Source organism: Amphiura filiformis, chromosome 20 (genome assembly GCF_039555335.1).
Source record: "Amphiura filiformis chromosome 20, Afil_fr2py, whole genome shotgun sequence".
In the NCBI taxonomy this organism is placed as follows: domain Eukaryota; kingdom Metazoa; phylum Echinodermata; class Ophiuroidea; order Amphilepidida; family Amphiuridae; genus Amphiura; species Amphiura filiformis.
This window is the reverse complement of record NC_092647.1, coordinates 49911086-49930772: the sequence shown is the minus strand read 5'-3', so window position 1 is coordinate 49930772 and position 19687 is coordinate 49911086. Positions and strand designations below refer to the sequence as shown.

The window sequence follows — 19687 nt, the reverse complement described above, 5'->3', positions numbered from 1 at the left end:
GTTGGTGAAAGATGGAGTACCATCTGAAAATTCCGAGGTAGGAATTAATTCCTTGTGTTTGGATCAAAAATGATTTATACCAACATAGATGAACTTTCATGAACGTTAACATAATTTAATGCTAAGAAAGATACGCTTTTGTATGTTTCTTTTCTGTTTCTTTATAAGTTCATGACTTTGTTTGAAAGATTTCCCTCTTTCTAGGAAAGGATAATTGGTCAACACTTATTTAGATGAAATTTTACTGAGGTTGTTCATGTTTTTTTAATAATGTTTGTTGAACATTTTGGGTATGAGATATCTGTATGTTATGTAAACACCATTATTCCAACACGGTCTATCTTATGCCAAATTTGGGAAATGCATTCAAAGCAGAATTTATTTCTGTGTATTATAACACCTCATTTCATTCATATTTCATATTTATTCATTCATATTTCATTCATTCATATTTATTTCAATATGTTGCAATGGACCAAATGTCGCAGCGTACGTTTAAACGAACGCAACCCAATATTTGACAGTTGCCTCAAAATCCTATTGTCTTGAACATGTATTCAGTATCCTTTGAATTAAATCTGTTCGGCTCTCAATTAATTATTCTTTTTGGTTCATAGATTTGGAGGGGATCAAAACATGTGATGATCAATAACAATTATCATTATACACATTAGTGGTCATTATTCATTTAATGTCAAATTGAAACATGAAGATTTCAATATTATTCTGACCAACAAGGTCCTAAATGGCCTACATTTGCAAGTTTCCCTTTCAGTGGTGAAGTTATACTCAACAGTTTCCTCATTGTAACTGGTCATAATTGATTATCACATGTTTTGACCTCCAAATTCATGAAACAAAAGGAATAATCCAAGGAGAGTCGCAAACATTACCTTCCATGGATACTGAATATTAAATGTATGCTGTGACATTTTGGGGGCTTTACAACAAATGAGAGTGTCATAATGCGCAGAAATAAATTCTGCTTTCAATACTTTTTTCAAAGTTGGCATTCAGAGTGTCCCTGAAAGAATTCTATCGTCGGGAACTGAATTTGTTGGATCTTTTAATACATAAACCAAACATTACTAAATAACCGATATGGTTGAGGAATATATCAGCTATTGACCGCTCCGTTTTTGAAGTAAAAGAAATTTACGAAACTAACCTCATTTTCAATCCGTTCCAAGGAGTCAACTATTTATTAATTGACAATAGACGCTTTATGCACTGATGATGGGCAGTGATTAGCACTCTAAATACAGATCATCGTTTCAATTGCCATTTGTGAAAGTTGTGAAAAAGAGGGAGTTTCGTAAAATTCTTGTATTTCAAGAACGGTGTGGTCAATTGTCAGAATTCAAAAAGTACGTAATAGCTGATTTAATCTTCAACAACGCCAGTTATTTAGTTATGTTTAGTTGTGCCGTAAAAATACCCTAACAATTGAAGTTTCCGACGATATAGTTCTATATACGACAACCCGTTTGGAATAATTGTCATTGGGGTAATTACTTTTTGGTATTTGTTTATATAAACAATGGTGTAAGAGTACTTTATCGCTACTTAAAAATTCTTTAAACACAATTGACAATACTTCTTGATATAAAAACGGGAACATCTGTTCCAACTCTCCAGAAGGGAAAAATAAGATGGATCTATAAGTGTAGCAATGGATAAAAGTAAAAACAGGGAAAATATGACACCCAATAAAAAACACCAACATTTCGAAAAGACAAAGACCCTTCTTTTTCAAGGGATACAATAATAGAGACCAGCTCTTAGAATAAAACTTCTTGAGCTAGTAGTCAGCAAACAGGATTCATTGTATGTTAGACACAAGATCCATTGTTGTATTTGGAAGATGTCTTTATCTATATACAAAAGGGCGCTATATTATAACGTGATGCTATTTTGAGCAAGCTTGAATGCTACACCTTCAAATCTAAAACCAAGGTGTTCAATTTCAAAAGGGCAACCTCGTAACACGCGTAGTAAAACTTCATTGTTATTACGAACCTTACCATTCGTGAACAATAGTTGCTAGTCATGCCGTCAACCCAGAACTTGATGTCGTAAATTGTAGCGTGAATCTTATCGATATAGATGCGCAGAATTGCGGCGCACAACTGAGGTGATATTAAACCAGTCATTGGTTATATGGTTAGTTTAAGCCTGTTAAGCATGGCACTACTGCGTCTTGTAAAGTCATATTTGTTTTTAGTGATACTTGGCAATACCACTAGTCATTTATTGAATTGACAAATACTGCAATCATTTAAGGGGCGACTAATTGCGGTAGTGCATCATCATCTACAACACGCCCGTACATCCCAATGGAAGTCGATCGCATGTAAATTTAATGTCCTCTCGTAGGATACAGATAACGTGTAATTGAAACAGGCAGGCGCAAATACGCGTATGTACGCCCACCCTGTATTATTCTGCAAAAAGATTCTAGTATCTTGGGCACCAAATGAAGACCATTTCCACTCCTCACGTTGTGTTTTATTGTACTTTGGTAATACAAGTAAGGATACTACTATTACACATTATTTGCGCTTACTGGATTTTTAATTTGGAACTGTAACTCTTGTAAATACTTAGGATTGGAGAAGGGCAAGGACGTGTGTGTTTTTGGTTTTACCACCCAGTTTGCCTTTTGGTATGATGAACTTTTTCACTCATTCACGACTAATTTCTCGATTATCGCTAGTAGCAATGGCATTTTTAGTTTGGACTTCAAAAACAGGTAAGTGAACTAATACTTAGCATGAACCCTCTGGACTATATTTTCTGAGGTGCTTGCTTATGCCCTTTTCAAAACAAAATTATATATAGAAATACGATGCTTTACCTCGTGGCAGGCAGAAGTCGCGAGCCCGTTTCATCAGTAGCAGTAGTACTTTTGTAGTTATATATAGTAGTAAGTGGTTATTGTTTAAGAATACAATAAACCTTGAGCATGGGTACTAGGTAGTATCGTCTGCAGTTGCTGACTGCAAAGTACCCATTGTCTTTGGCATTGATTGCGTTTTTTGTCAATACATGTAGGGTTTTCCTAGAAAACTCACCGTGCAAAGGAGAGGCCATTGTTACCGCTTTCAAGATCGGAAGAGAGATTAAATGGTCAATTAGCCATGAGTTTATGAGTTAAACTATCCTTTTTGATACGAGAACTGTGATGAAGCTTGATAACAAGGAATAAGAATTCTTGAAACATGTTGCAAAAAATACGATACCTTCAACGTGATATTGTCAACAAATAAACGAACAAAGGCAGCAAACAAACAAACATAAACATGATAAAAAAGAAGAATAGTTTCCCGTACCCTTCACAAGACAATACAGGGTGGTTAAAAATGAACGCCACTTTTTGACAACATTTTTACCTTCTTCCCCAAATTATTTCAAAATTTTATGAAGGCTACATGTTCATGATGTTATATAGCCTGTAAAGCGTAAAAAGTAAACATATCTAAGCAAAAGTCGCAGAATAAATTGTCGCTCAAAATGCGAAACTTATTCACATTTAATTTAACAACTTTCCTTGAATTGGGTAATTATGCGTGTTATGTTAAAGCCATAATATACGATTTCGATCAAATTGTAATTTTATTAAATATTCTTTGCCAACACTGATGAAACAATGAATTCTGATCATTTAAACCAAAATAATGAGATAAAATAAAATAAATACCATTTACTATCGTGGTTGCTTAACTATGGTATTCCATGGGGAATTTAATATCTTACTATTTATTTGGTGTAAGTTGGGACATGTGCAAACATTACAAATATGCCAATAAATCAGGTTAGGTTTAAAAACAATTAAGATTAAAAGATCGTAGATTATGGCTTTAAAGATCGATTTTGAACACGATGACAGGAAGCTCAGGTTAAATTTAGTTTTGCACAACATTACATTACGCATAAATGACATATCTGTTGCTTTATTAAAGGCGGATTGTATTGTTAGCGCGGACGTTTTAAATCACTCTATTGAAACATGCATTATTAGTGAATTCCATGCATTATAGTATTAAGATGCGGCAATTCAAAGCGAGTCCTTGCTCAGTAGTACTTTCCAAACGCAACTTTTTTTTTTATCACTTTTGATAAAAGCCCATACTTTAATGATTATGTAAATATTAATGTGAAACAAAAGAGTGAATATTCTCAGTCATCCAGTCGTTAGAATCACAAGGTTTCGAGTTAAATCAAATACGGGAAGTTACATTTTTTTTTGCAACTTGCTACGTTGTGTCTGAAACCATCAGACTTCACATGACCAGCCCAGCGGGTCAGTTGCCTGATGAAGTCTGATGGTTTCAGACGCAACGTAGCAAGTTGCAAAAAAAAATGTAACTTCCCGTATTTGATTAATTCGAAACCGTGTGATTGATGTGGAACACATAACACATAAACGTGTACTCACCCGCTTATTACAAGATAATAACTCGAGTAATAATAATAACGAGAGTAACTTGAGTAATTTTCAGTGCAATGTTTAAACCGGCATCTTTTTTCATTCAAACAGTCACCGTGAAAAAAAAAGCTAAACAAAAGTGTGTTTCTTATGAACTGTTTGTGGCCTTCACCACGTAAACCTGAGAAGGCAACAAGCATAACAAAATGGTAGTTCCTAAAACCCATAGAGCGTGGAAATTACTTATTGGCATAATAAAAAGCATTCAATATTATTTCCTAGCGCACTTGTATACAAAATTATATTGTCATTAATATAAACAACGGCAAAAACCCCCAAACAACTGACATTTTAATAGTGTATCTGAATGAAGATAGTTAGTTTCAATAAAAACAAAATACCTAGGATTATTGTTGAATTGAATTTGAGTGGGAGAACTGTTTCGTCAACCATGTACAGATGTACCTCTAAATCAATAACTTCCGGTCTGAGGCAACATGGGATCTTGTGATAATAGATAAATATTGATTGTTATACCTTAAATACCTTCTCGTCGCACAGGCGCATTTTGTATGACAGTGCAAGTTAACCTCTTCTTTTTTAATATGAGTGCTATATAAAAGTGATATTATGTGTGGGTAACTTAAACTCAGGTGCGGGAGGTCAATGGCAGTAATCCGCAGGTCAAGAGGTTCTGTAATCTTCCAACTGGCACGGTAAACCATGGTCAATCACGTGTCAGGTATTGAGGAATGTGCCAGACTAATTGTTATGTTGTAGTAGCCAAGAGTAAGTATGAACTATTTGTAGAATATCAGAGGGTTTAAGAAAAAGTAGGGCATGTCACTAGGAGACACAAATCAGTGATCGGTTGAAAATCTGTGATCCAACATGGATTTTTCACGGATAAATGTCTCCTAGCGTGTAGAGGTTAGCCTTTAAAATAATTTGAAGTGCGATACTGATATTGATAGTGAAAAAGGAAATTGCATTTATTTTCTTTGAATAGATCATACACTCATAGAAATTGTTCGTTGGCATTACTCAGTAAGTCGATGTAAGTCGTTGCGTCAACTTTCCGAGTAATGCCAACGCGTACAATTTTGAGTAACGCTGACTCGATATCATTATGTTGGTCGCACTCATTTGCACTTACTTTATTGCGTTGTTACAACTCAGAAAATTAAACTAGCCTAGCATAATTTTCTAGAGGTGTGCTATAGTATACAAAATTTTACACTGATTACAAAAATAAATATTTGAATACTGCTAATTGTGCAGAAAATGATCCAATTACGTGAATTAAGTAACAAAGTACCAAATTGGAATAACTCAAAACAATAAGTACCAGTAACTTAATATGAACGAGTTACATCAACGTACATGTTGAGTTACAATAACTCAACTAATTGGTTCTTTGAACCTTGTTTATTTTTCTAAGTTCCCTGAACTTGAATTCAGAAGTTTATGGCAAGCTAAGCGGCTCATTACGTGGAGCCTGCTACGCGCAGCTTCTCTCTCGTTACGTGCAGCTTATTAACCAATCAGATTCGGTGTTTACAATCACGTGATTGCAAGCAAGCTGCACGTAATGATATCATACATACCCTCTTTCTAGTTCATTAGAATCTCGCGTTTAAATGTAATGTAAAAATGTCTTTATGTTGGCTTTTTATTAAAGTTTAACGTCAAGTTTATTGATCAAATTATTATTATTGTCCAATATGATTAAATTATATCATTTATAATGAGTCTTCAGTATACAGCGCGGTGCATATCAGCAATCTCCCTTGTTTACCAACACAAGTTCTTCACGATGTGGATCAGGCCGGGGGATCAGGCATGTGACCTTTGCTTTCCCTGCAATGTCTTTAATCAGTGCTTTGCATGTTTTTTGTTTGACCTTCAGATCCCCTGCACTGCTTTATACAGTCCGGGTATAAAGTATGCCATTAAACACGTTGTAAACTTAGGAACACTCATGATAATAAATATGCTTTTTGTATGTATCATTTTAGCCCTTTTTTGGCACATGTTGTGATTTGACCTCCTTACCCGCTCGTTATCTAATTCCGTAAATTAATTACAAGATAATAATTGTGAAAAAGTATAGCTAGCACTATACTACGCGCAGCTAACGACCCAACCACGTGATTAAATTGACGATTTTAATTGGTCAAATAGCTGTACGTAGCTTTTAAATAAGCTGCGCGTATCTACTTGCACGTTATGACCCCAATGGCTTGCCTTAGAAGTTGACATTACTTAAAAAGTTGACGCAACGACTTACATCAACGTTTTAAGTAATACCAACAAAGTTGATTAGTTGACGGAACTTTTGAGCTTTTTCAGCATTTTTAAGTTCGGATAACTAAAATGAATTTTGTTTTGGCAACTTTTACACTATTTTTGAGTTGTCCAAACTTACTCCTTTTAAATTGCGCCAACAAGGCGAACAAGTCATTTCTATGAGTGTAATTATGGTGCTTCTCAGTTGGAGGGCCATTCAACTTTGACGCGCTATTATTAAACTGTACGCTATGAATACGCACACAACGAAATTTTAAATTTGCTTGGTTTGGGTTGCAGTTTTAAAAGCTTCCAAAATTCTCTCTACAACTCCTAATAGCTATATATTTTATATATAACTACAAGAAAGGCTTTCAACATTCCATATATGTTCACAAAAAATACCGTAACTTTGCAAGAAATATGATATGGGCACATAAACACAAATTTTTGTCATGAATTGTGATAAAAGAGTAACAAAAACTGCGTTATTTTAAAAATGGTGCGAGTTCATATATCAGGAATTTGCATATGATTAGAAACATGGCTTATTATCCTCATATTAAAATATCAAGATTTTTGGTTGGTTAAGACAAAAACCTGCCGGGATGAAAAGGGTATTTTACAAGACGGAAAAATACCAGTATTCAGTAGGCCATGCGACAACAACATTGAGAAGGTTCAAGCGAGCAGTGTTAAACTGCGCGCACGTATTTCACTGAATGCAGATGAATGGCGCGCTTGGGCGCAACAAAGTCGCGCGCGTGTACTCGTTCATGGTGTCAAGTCACGCGGTATTGTTATGAAGTTGTATACTTAATTTTCGTGGATAGGCCTAATCTGGGTAACCAATTTAAACAATTATAACAACTTAGAATTTTAAGTTCAAAATTTGGGACAAAGACTAATCGTTAGATAAAGGTTGAAATTACTTGTCTGGCTAAAAATTAGAATGATTAAAGCGTTAAGACAGAAAATATCCGGGTTAGAAGTCCTTAGCAACGAAAATAAATTTGAAGGTAATGCAAACGCAAAAATCACGAATTCTAACGACAAAAGTATAGACAAAATGGAAATCAAGTAGAGAATTGTGAAGATATTTTCAATACAATTTATTTGTAAATTGCCCAAGATGATTGGCTACACATAATACGATACATTTCAAATTGAAATTTTCCGCGGGAAAGGTAAAAAAGCATACCCAAGAGTGCGACGGTCATTATCGCAAAGGTCGCGTACGTTAATAATTTGACCTTTAACGGAAAACGCGCATGATGGCCCTCCGACTGTTCTAACCAGATCAGAACCTATCTGAACACATTTCTTGTTCCAGATACCACTTTCACCAGTGTGTTTTTTAGGAAATAAATGAGAAACACGTGACGGAAAATCCTCTGCACTTATTTGGTGATCACATGTTGTTGTTATTGAATGACCTCGAACCGATACCCAAACTTGGAACTTTTTGATGCTGAATTCTGGGGAAACTATGTCTTACCTAACTTTCTTATTCTAAATAATTCTAAATAAAATAATGCATCTCTCGTACATATGTATAGCAAATGACCGGTATTGAATTACATGATTAGAATCTTAGGATCTTACCATGTTGACTACTTCCTCCAGTACTTACTCCATTGGCCCAAGTCAAGTCACTCCAACATCATGAAATAAAATCCCTTTAAAAAGGGATGGACCGGGACAGTATTGATTCCATGTGAAGTATAAGTAATGCTTTTGACATATTCTTTTCTTTGATACTATTTTGATAGCATGAGATGGTCTGAAATTATATTTGGGACATAAAATATATGGATGTACGTTAAATTAAAGAAATCATTCTGCAAACATATCGGTAATCTTCTTTTAATACTCTGCAAGTTGGGCAATTATCTGCGGTCTGTTGATGTTATTGTTTTGAAATTAGAATATACATGTATTGTTCAAGTAATATTATTATCTATGCTATCATGTATCGTTTTATGGATAAAAGTTTTTAAACCCTAGCTACAGGCCTACGAAAGCCACGATATCGTGGTTTACACGTTGAAGCATTATCAAAACAACGAATTCTATCTTATTCATATTCTAGAAACGACATTTTTTTAATTCCAAATAATACGTACCGGGCCAGCTCAGGCTGGCCCGGTCCAAAAAACACCATGACGGATTGGGCCATTCATTAGTTAAACTGTATTGAAAGTGACCATTTGAGTGTAGCTTTGTGTACGAGAGGGAAGAAAAGGAGGCTTAAAGGCATTCCTACAATGCACTATGATTGTGAAATTTGATCAATATAGCCTAATTTTAAAGGCAAAGTCCCCATTACCACACACACAAACTGGTGATTTGAAAATTGCAGCCAACAAGCTAATAGTTGTTTTGAATGTTAAATAAAAGGATGAAAACACCAGATATTTGCACACAATCTCAATGCAAGGTATGGTCAACTGTGCCACATGTGTACAAAAGGCAGACATACCAAGGTCAGAAACCCCATTGGATTATGGGAATGTCTTTAAACATCCTCTGAGAAGCAAGAAAATCCTCATTAAAGTACTGACCTTTAATCTGAAGATGTTATCAAGTCATTAATTTGTAATGCATTTTTTTAGAAGCAAATGCTAGACTCACTGCACTTTCAGATACTAAAATATATTTTGAATCAAACAAGTAAAGGGTGTCATAGACTGGGCATCTTGCGTCTTTGTGTCAGATTATATCAAATGTGAGTGCACTACTGTAGGCGTTATTGTCTCCTTCAAAGTTGTAACTTCCCTTCATTAATGAGTCTACGTGTCTATTACAGTAGTTATTTAAAGTTATTTTGTGTGGGGTTAAAAATAGAAGAAATTGCGTACATCACTTGGTACAATTATCAGTTGTGTTACTGACACGCTTTATTCAACATGCAAAATGTATTCGGGGTGCTTGAATTTATGGTGGAATAAGCTAAAAATCGCGCGTCAATCATACAGTACGCAAAACCCACTAATAGCTGAGGAACTTCTATTATCAAGTCACAGGTCTTCCTTTTTAGAACAAACTATAGCGTCCTTGTAAATCTAAAATCTCTTACATGTGGATTTGACCTTTGAAATCAAAATTAGGTCCAGTTTCAAAAAACTTCCTATGGGCAAAAATGCAGTTAGTATCAAATAACCGGAAGTGGAACATACAGGGAGTTTTTGAATCGTTTTTGACACAGGTGGTTTTAAACAATGGCCCACCTTTACCAAAGCCTTTCGCAAATGTTAAGCTCTCTTTTGATTATGTTACCCCAAATTTCTTACACCCTTTAGCTCTCTGACTTGACTAACCATAACTGTTTCATGGGGATAATCTTGACAAAGGGAAATTCGTACATCACAAGGTACAATTTTAGCCGCCATATCAATTGTACTATATTACTAACACGCTTTATTCATACATGCAGTATTCGCTGTACTTGAATTTACGGTGGAATAATTCTGCCACACTGTGCATGCAAGCATAACAGTAAATTGAAAAGCGCGCGCATCAAAGTTGTTCAATTTGTCGAAAAATTAATTTCCTCATATGTGCTATTTATCACAATTGTTTGAATTTTTGATATATGGTGTGTGAAACCTTTCTGTGACTACTATCAGGTTTTTTAAAATAAATATTGCTTCGTTTAAGAGCTACTACCTGTTTTTATGGATTGTTGAAGATCCCTCATAAATCAATAAATATAGGCCTTTTGAAAAATCAAGACCTACCACCATTTAGCTAAAATACTAATCTTTCTAAGCATGTAAATTATTTCCGTCGACAACGAATGGCACACTTGAGGAAAACGAGTTGAAACAAAACATTTTTAAAGTGAGTTTAAAGGAGTAATATTCCAAACCACAATAGCTCTAAGCAATTGTGTGTGTCCAAGGCCACACCATTTTTGTATACGCGGTATAGTGGAGTGGCTGTTCCTTTTACCATTTGTCTTCCCATGTTAATCCAGATAACAAAATGTTAATTTAAAGTCTCATTGCAAATGAATTTTTATTTTTACTTTTCGGATTTGGCTTTGAGCAATGGTAACACATACCATATTTACAGAAAAAATTAAAATTCTATCCCAGACACCGTCAAAATGTCAAAGTTTGATTTTTTTTGTATTATATTAAAGTAATTAACTGCAGATTCTTTACTCAACATCATAACAGGTTCATACTTGACAAATTTATGATGAATGAAAATACTTTCATTAAAATATTGAAAAAAAAAAATTACTCATGCCTAATTTACATAATAATATCATGAATACATAATTAGCATTCCATTTATGAGCATCTTAAAATTGACACTACATCACAATGCATTGACCGATTTCAATTCGGTTTATTTTTTATTTTTGGTGCTGTAGAAACATTAAATAACGCTTATTTTTGAGGTGATATACCTACTAATAGCTGAGGAACTTTATTCTATTATCAAGTCACAGGTCTTCCTTTTTAGAACAAACTATAACGTCCTTGTAAATCTAAAATCTCTATTACATGTGCATTTGACCTTTGAAATCAAAATTAGGTCCAGCTTCACAAAACCTCCTATGGGCAAAAATGCAGTTAGTATCAAATAACCGGAAGTGGAACATACAGGTCGTTTTTGAATCGTTTTTGACACAAGTGGTTTTAAACAATGGCCCACCTTTACCAAAGCCTTCTCGATATTCTCTGGACTAAAATCGTTAACCTATCTACGTCAGACGATTACCTGCACTTTCGCAAATGTTAAACTCTCTTTTGATTATGTTACCCCAAATTTCTTACACCCTTTAGCTCTGTGACTAGACTGACCATAATTATTTCATGAGGATAATCTTGACAAAGGGAAATGCGTACATCACAAGGTACAATTTTAGCCGCCATATCTATTGTACCATATTACTAACACGCTTTATTCATACATGCAGTATTCGCTGTGCTTGAATTTACGGTGGAATACAGCTAGAAATCGCGCGCCAATCATACAATACGCAAACCCACTAATAGCTTAAGAACTTAATTCTATATCAAGTCACAGGTCTTCCTTTTTAGAAGTTGAAGTATAGCATCCCTGTAAGTCTAAAATGTGTATTTGACCTTTGAAATCGAAATCTCATGTGTGAAAATTAGGTCCAGTTTCAAAAAATCTCCTATGAGCAAAATTGCATTTAGAAGCAAATATGTCTGGAAGTGGAAAATCTTAATGAATGTTGGACATTCAGAAGTGGTTTTGGTTACAGCAACATCTTTGCAATAGAATCGATACCATGGTTTAAATACATCCGAGTTCAAATAGAACATACAGGGCGTTTTGTTGATGAATCGTAAATTGGACACAAGTGGTTTTAAACAATGGCCCACCTTTACCAAAGCCTTCTGGATATTCTCTGGATTAAAATCATTACCATATCCACGTTTTCTGCGATTCTTGCACTTTCGCAATGTTAAGCGCTCTTAACTTGATTATGTTACCCGAAAATTTGAACACCCTTTCGCTCTGTGACTAGACTGACCTTAACTGTTTCATGGGGACAATCTTGACATCTATTACATATCGTAGAACTGATAAAAGCCGACTTGAGTCCTGTTTATCAGGGACAGTCTGTGTAGCTCAGTGGTAGAGCGCTCGCCCGACAAGCGAGAGGTCTGGGGTTCAAGTCCCCGCACAGGAAGGTATGTCCGGAATGTTTACTCTGGTATATCTGCTTATGCATGTCATGTTTCCATTTGTAAATTCATGTTTAATTATGCTAGTGTGCGATGCGTAATTCTTCTTTCCCCTGTGTATTGATATATTAAGAATAACGATTAAGTATCACTAATTTGATCTCGCGCGCTAGTTTGTAATATTTGTATGTTCCTATGTTCCAGTGTATGATGCGTATGCCTCTTCCCTTGTTCATTGTTGAATATAAAAACCTACACAATATTTTGGGGATGTTAGAATTCTTGTGTGTATTTCAAGCAGAGCTTTGTAAAACAGTATCTTACTTGTAAAGTTATAACCGGGAACAATATATTCAATGGACTAGATATTTGGTATTCAGCCATGTACAATACATTTATAAAGTTATGTTTGTGAATTCACGTGTCGGGACATATACACGGGGATATATACGTAGTGATATTTCAGTAAGCGTACCAAGATAAGCATTCACGCCACACAAACGAATAGGAATATAAAATGTCGGTATTTATCAAATACTATCTTACCCTTAAGGCCAGAGTAATGGAAGACACATTCGTTCACGCCCGAATTTGAGATTTCTTGATATTTATCAACACTAAGATGTATTCTTTCACTTGAAACTGATAAAATACAACTTGCTAATATTTACTCGTATTTTTGCTTGATTTGTTTCACTCTTTTCAACTCTAAAAAGTCACATGGCTCAAGACAGCTTAGTAAATTGGCGGGAAATAATGAGTCAGAAATGCGCGAATGCGAAATATTTTTATTACGCGCGCGATTCGCTTAGCGTGACGCGGCGCAACTCTGCGCGTATGTCCAACGCAGTCTAGGCGCATTCGGTTTGTTGTTCACGCCAGCAAATGTGGTGTAAACAAAACAAAAATTTGCAGTCAAAATGCCAATTAGATTTTTTAATTATTTTGAATTTTGGCGCACTGAAAGCAGACATTGTAGATTTATTGGTGCAAAAAGAAGCATATTTAGACCATGCACCACATACAGCTTTTACAAGCGTGAAAGTCTTACCGTTTTAAAATATAAGGACGTTTTGTGCATAATTTTGACATTTTTTTACTAAAACGTCGATAGAGTTCACTTTTGACAATATTGCACGATTTTTGTGACAAGATAACTCGAAAATATGCAAGCAAAAGGTAAACTTTTTGCACTATCGTTTAGAGTACATCAAAGCCTAGGGAAGGTTTTCGCATTTTTTTTAATTATTTGTTTTAAACAAAAATATACACCATTCTGTGCAATTTTTAGCTTAATAGAGTGACAAAATTGCTTTTTTCACATGTTTTTTTCAATATTTCGAAAAAAGAGACGAATTTCAAAAAAATAAAAAAACCTTCCCTAAGTTCATGTCTCTTCTTTATGAAAAGCTAACTGATTTTTTTTTACTCCGAACGGATTTTTTTCTAAGTTGTCACAAAAAAATTGGGGTAAAAAAGTGAATTTTTGTGATTTTTTCAAAAACTCGAGATTTTTGAACAAATCTGACACATCACCATGGGATTCCTTGACTCATTTCCTTTCCGAAAATGTATAGTTTTATATACTTTTGACATACAATTCAGAAATAATGATGCTCGAAAAGGTCCATGTTCTCTACCATTACACTGGCCTTAAGGGATCTGTAATGAGTGTTTTGAGCGTTTCGACAGTATTTTTTGTGGGACATGAGAGCATATCAGACATATCGAATTGTATTCTGAATACGAAGAATGTCTTTCTGATATCAAATAATTTTAATTTTTTGAAAATCACGATATAATACAAATTTTATGACAAATTATTAAAATTTGATATTTTTCACATTTTTGATATATACAGGGTGTAACAATAAAATTTGTACAATTTTGAAAATAGAATGACACAAGTATGCCGCCTATTTTTTGGTTTGATATTAATATATCTATCAAGATAATTTCTTTAGCCACCTAGATAAGCTTTGTTTCAATAAAATCGTAGGTATACAAGTGAAGATATAGCCAATTATGTAACCTAGTCTAAAAACCGCTTGGGCCACTTTTGTCTAAATGTTACAGAAGTGACTGAATAGAGTTAAACCATGGACCAGTTGGACGGTCCTCTTATGATAGGTCAACTTAAACAATGGGGTATTCGAAGTGGTAGAAATGATTACATAATAGAATCTCCTTGAGTTTTTGAAAGTCACAACTAAGCACTGACATAACAACTTCATTTACTAGAAATCGTGGCTGCACCTCAACACCTTCAACCCCAATTCACGTTGGAAGAGCGTATTTTTATGGTTGTGACATTCGGTAGCACATTAACATGGAGTCAAGCAGAAACCATCAGATTGTTTATAGCTCATTTTCCAAACTCACGTCTTCCTTCAGGGCATACAATTACATATGACTATAGAGAAGTATATACAATTTGTTTGACAGAAATGCTGGCAATAGTGGTCGCCCCAGAACAGCTAGAAGCCCAGCTGAACTTAATTTCAAATTGTTATTGTTTTGTACTTATGGGTGCAAAAACTGTTCTCAATTTTACCAATGATATCTCAGGGATATGAGAAATTACTTTATTTATAAGATAATTCGAAAGAGATTTCATGACTTCATTTATAGATTTTAAAGAAATATCATATTATTATTAAGTTCATGTTAATTATGAAGAAACACCGGTTATAATTCTTTTGTGTCAGTTATTTGATGTTCAATGCATGATAAACACAATCAACGCGGTTCAAACTTGGTATACGCTAACATGGTAAAAGTGGCCCAACACGTTTTCTGGACGATTTAATTAATCGGACATAACTTTTGAACCCAAGCTAGTAAAGAAACCATCTAAACGTCTTCTTTTAGCCAAGATATCACTAATTCTATTGCATATTACATTTGTGCCGTAACTCCTTTAGTTTTTTCCTGAGAAGTCAAAATGCAATTGTACAAATTTTATTGTTACACCCTGTAGTAGTCCTCGAAGTAAATTTGATAAATCTAATGATATATTCTAAAAGTGTATGTAGCTGGGAGGAAAAGCCGACGATCAATTGAAAATTTTGACCTTTCACATTGAAGAATGGATTTTTTCCCCCCAAAAGACCTAATTTATTTTGGTGTGTTGGGGAAAAAATCCATATCTTCAATACGAAAGGTCAAAAATTTCAATTTATCGTCGGCTTTTCATCCCACCTACATACACTTTAAGATAAATCATCAGATTTATAAAGTTTACTTCGAGTACTGTTAAATATCAAAATATCAATTTTAATCATTTCCCATAAAATGTGTATTACATTGCGAATTTCAAAAAAATCAAAAGTATTTGATATCAGAAGGACATTCTTCGTATTCAGAATGCAATTCGATATGTCTGATGTGCTCTAATGTCCCACAATAAATAATGTCCAAACGTTCATACCCCATCCCTTAACCATGTTAACGGTTAAAGCCATATTATAACATTTGCTGAGGAGAACGCCCTCAAAAAATTGTTAAATTCAGGTTTTTACACGATTGTAATGTACTTTAGTAAACAAAGATTCTCTGCAAGAATCAAGACTTTAGGTGCTGTAGATTTGTCAAAATCCGAGATTTTGAATAAACCACCGGAACCGTCGTTTTATTATTACGATAGAAATATTAGTCGAACGCGTATGCGATGTCAACACACCCCTACGTACACGGCGTGCGGGACACACACACACACACGCCAGAGGATCGTACCATATTACAACCGCCGGAGTAACATGCTCACTTGTTCGGCTCAAAATTAAAAGGGGACATAAGCTATTTTTAAAGAAATGTTATAATACAGATCTATTCCTGATTCCAGAAAAAAACACAAGTCAATAGTTTCAAGGGATTAAAAAAATAGTATTGCCAAATAAAACAGCTGAACCTTAACCCTTTATAAGAATATAGTTAGGTAAACAAATCCAGAAAATTACTACCATCTTTATATTTCGACATCTTCTAATATATGACATGGTTATAAGGTAAAGTGAAATCGAATTCTGGAAATAAAATTTGCAACTTACATGCGACAGTTGCATCCGGTAACTCCGAACTTCATCAGGCATCTGATTGGTCACGTGACAAACGACGGGGAAGATTTGGCAAAGCTTGGTCCCAAGCGTGCGGCGGTTGAAAGCGGAGTCCCCCTTTTTTGTTGATGGCTGGCTGCTCCACTCTCTCCCAAATGGCTTCTCTGACACCACGCTCGAACCACTTATCTTCTTTGTCGAGGATCACAAACCTCCTCTGGCTTAAAGAAGTGTTCCGTTGTTTTGCAGTGATTGAAAACTGCAGAGAAAAGTCAGTGAGGCCAATTGGTCACGATGCCTGATGAAGTTCGGAGTTACCGGACGCAACTGTGGCATGTAAGTTGCAAATTTTATTTCCAGAATTCGATTTAACTTTACCTTATATGTTATTTACTGGATGACTAATCTACACCAATATATATGACATGGCTCACTGCATCTCCCGCTGTAACCGGCTGAAGCCATATACCCAGCGTGCGAGGGTGCAAGCAGTGAATCATATAGACCATTTGACATGTGACGTCATTGCCCGGCAGTATATGCGCGAATTATGGCAATTTCCATTGTTCTTTGCCCTGCAGTACAGTGTGCGTATGCATCATAGTTTGCCCAGGGCACGTGCATTTTTAATCCCCCACATATTTCATTAAAGTCTTGTTCACACAGTCGGATATAAGTGAGTTATTACCGGTAATAAGCGATTTATAACCGGTATTAGTGACTTAACACCGGTATTAAGTGACTTAAATCCGACTGTGTGAACACTACTATAGTAGAATAAAGCCATTGAACAGTGTAGCGGTTTGTTCAAGCATATTGACAGACAAGGCTCTTGCCTTTGTTGATAAACAATGATGTCGAGTGGTTTATTCGTAATCAAGGGTGTACCTGCCCATGGAGCTATTAAAGATGGAGAAGCATTAGATTATGTAACGCATTGTTCACTTGAGCCGATTTGAAATCTGACAAGCTATTCATCGAAAGGTACCTTTTGTTTGGGACAAAGGGCTTCCGCCATTAAATCGGTAAGCTGGCTCGACAGTGTATTAACGCTTTACCTAGCAGGCTACTGTCAATAAGTGCATATTGTTACCATAAAACCCAAGGGTGTGATTGAGTAGCCGTAAGCACAAAAGGCACACATTAGCCGCTGAAGTACAGTTCGTTGTCACCCTACTGAATTTAGGTGCTTCATTTAAATCAATTGAATGCGCTTGCTGAATGATTACACATCAAGGCTGCCATGTCTGCATGTCTATAGTACTGTATAATGGTAATAGCTACGTATACATGCAACATATAATAAGTATACAGGTATAGGCCTATATAAAAGTTGTTTCACAAATTGACATTTTAAGAAGGCGAATGTCATAAACAGTGGCGTACTGAAGGGGGGAGCTCTTCTGTGAGAGGTCTTGGGAGGGGATGAGGGAGGTAGAGGTGGAGGAGGGGATATGAAGAATGAGAGGGGACTGGAGGAAGAGAGAAAGAGGAAGAAATGAAGAGAAATAAATAAATAGATGTAAATAAATAGAAAGGTAAGGAAAATGATAGGAATGAGAGGGGACAAAAAGTAAGAGGGGATGGAGAAGGGAAGGGTGATAAGAAGAGGGAGTGATACTTTAGTAAGGAAAGAATAAGTACAGAGAGAAGAAAAAGAAAGGAATGACAAATAAATGTAGGCCTTATAATAATTATTATAGAAAATAAACACAGACCCCCCCCCCCACATAGGCCTAACACTAACAGCACTATATGCAGCCATTCGATGGTGTCAATGCCTTTATGCGTTATGTATTTAAAACGCCCAGTCAGATGTATTTACACCTGCCAAGCACAAGTCACCCAATTTCGAAAATTGGACGTTGAATGTACACTCTCATGAATATTGATTGGCAACATTTTCCAATATGTCAGCGCTCAAATCGGACACAATAGAACAATAGACCATTCAGTGCGTTGTACCCAACTGGAAGTATTACACGGATTTCTTTTTTTTACTACGATTACTTATCTACGCCTCGTGATCTTGATTTGCTGAAGATCTGACAAGATGCCTTTGATGGTCTCAGTTCTTGATCCAAGATCCGGCAATGTCCAAGATCCTGTCTATCAAAGGTAAACCCCTGGTTTATCACAATCTCGGTCCAAAGTTTTGATGACTATGTTTTCATGATCCTAGCTGCTATGCTTGTGCTTTCCAAATGGTCTTCTATGTTGACCATAAGCTCCTCTCTCGGAAATCTCTTGAGCAAGGTTTCTGCTCCACTTGACAGACTATGTTAGTCCAGCAAAATACCACAGTTCGATGATGGAGATATTTCAGTATGTCGCTTCTTTGAATCGACAGCAGAATCGACCACTATTGCTCTACTACCGCCTTTGGCTTATTTTAAGAACTTCGAACCGAAGTTTGAAGACTTCAATAATGGTAACTTTGTACCAATACTGGCTAACATAAATTTCACAGAAGAGCCTATATTTTGACAGTCTCCTCCGCAGCCAGTTTGGTTACGCTCCCTCCACACAAACAGTTTGCCAATGGCCACTTATAATACCGCTTCTGATTGGCTACACGTATGTACACATAGAGCTGTACATACGGGAACTTGATTTGACCTCAGTCAGCTGGCGAGATGGCGGGTCAAAATTGCTCATGAATAATAAAGTAGCCGGCTAGCCGATCGACCATACCAAGGGTCGTTTTATCTGCACCGTTTCCGTAAGTCTATTGTTCAGATACGAAAACGCAAGGGATTCAGTAAGTTCACTGTAATCTGACTTCATCGTTAACTTTGAAGTACCAATCAGCTTATTTCAATAGAGGTATATGCCTAGCCTGTGTCAATAAAGGCTGGAGAGACAAGCTTATGGAACACTGGTGTTAACACCGGTGTTTTTAATGGTCTAGCGCCCTCTCGTCTTTGATACTGTTATTCACATTATTATGCCAATACGAATGAAAATAAGCCCTTAAATCACAAAAGGTCCGCTTATGATCATGTCACACCCCAATGCACCTGTGCAGGGCCGCAGTGTCGCCCTTCCCTCGTATCAATGTCTATCTCCCTATTTTGCTTCCTCCTCTCCCCCTCCCCTCTGAATGATCAGTCTCCCCACTTTCTCCCCGGTCCCTTCTCTCTCCTCTCGAGTTCTTCTCTTTTAGTCTTTCCGTCTCTCCCGCTCCTCTCTTTCTTCCTCACCCCCTCCTACTTTCACTTGTTCAGTCTCAAGTATCCCGT

General features: G+C 35.9%; 1 protein-coding gene across 1 annotated transcript in view; it reads left to right on the top strand.

Annotated features, from left to right (window-relative positions):
* Window positions 1-2626: 2626 nt before the first annotated feature.
* The window catches only part of LOC140141926 (uncharacterized), a 292894-nt gene continuing 275833 nt past the window's right edge, over window positions 2627-19687 (top strand). The window contains exon 1 of the mRNA XM_072163809.1: window positions 2627-2752. Coding sequence (XP_072019910.1) covers window positions 2668-2752 — 85 coding nt within the window. The 5' untranslated portion in view covers window positions 2627-2667. The remainder of the gene's footprint in view (window positions 2753-19687) is intronic.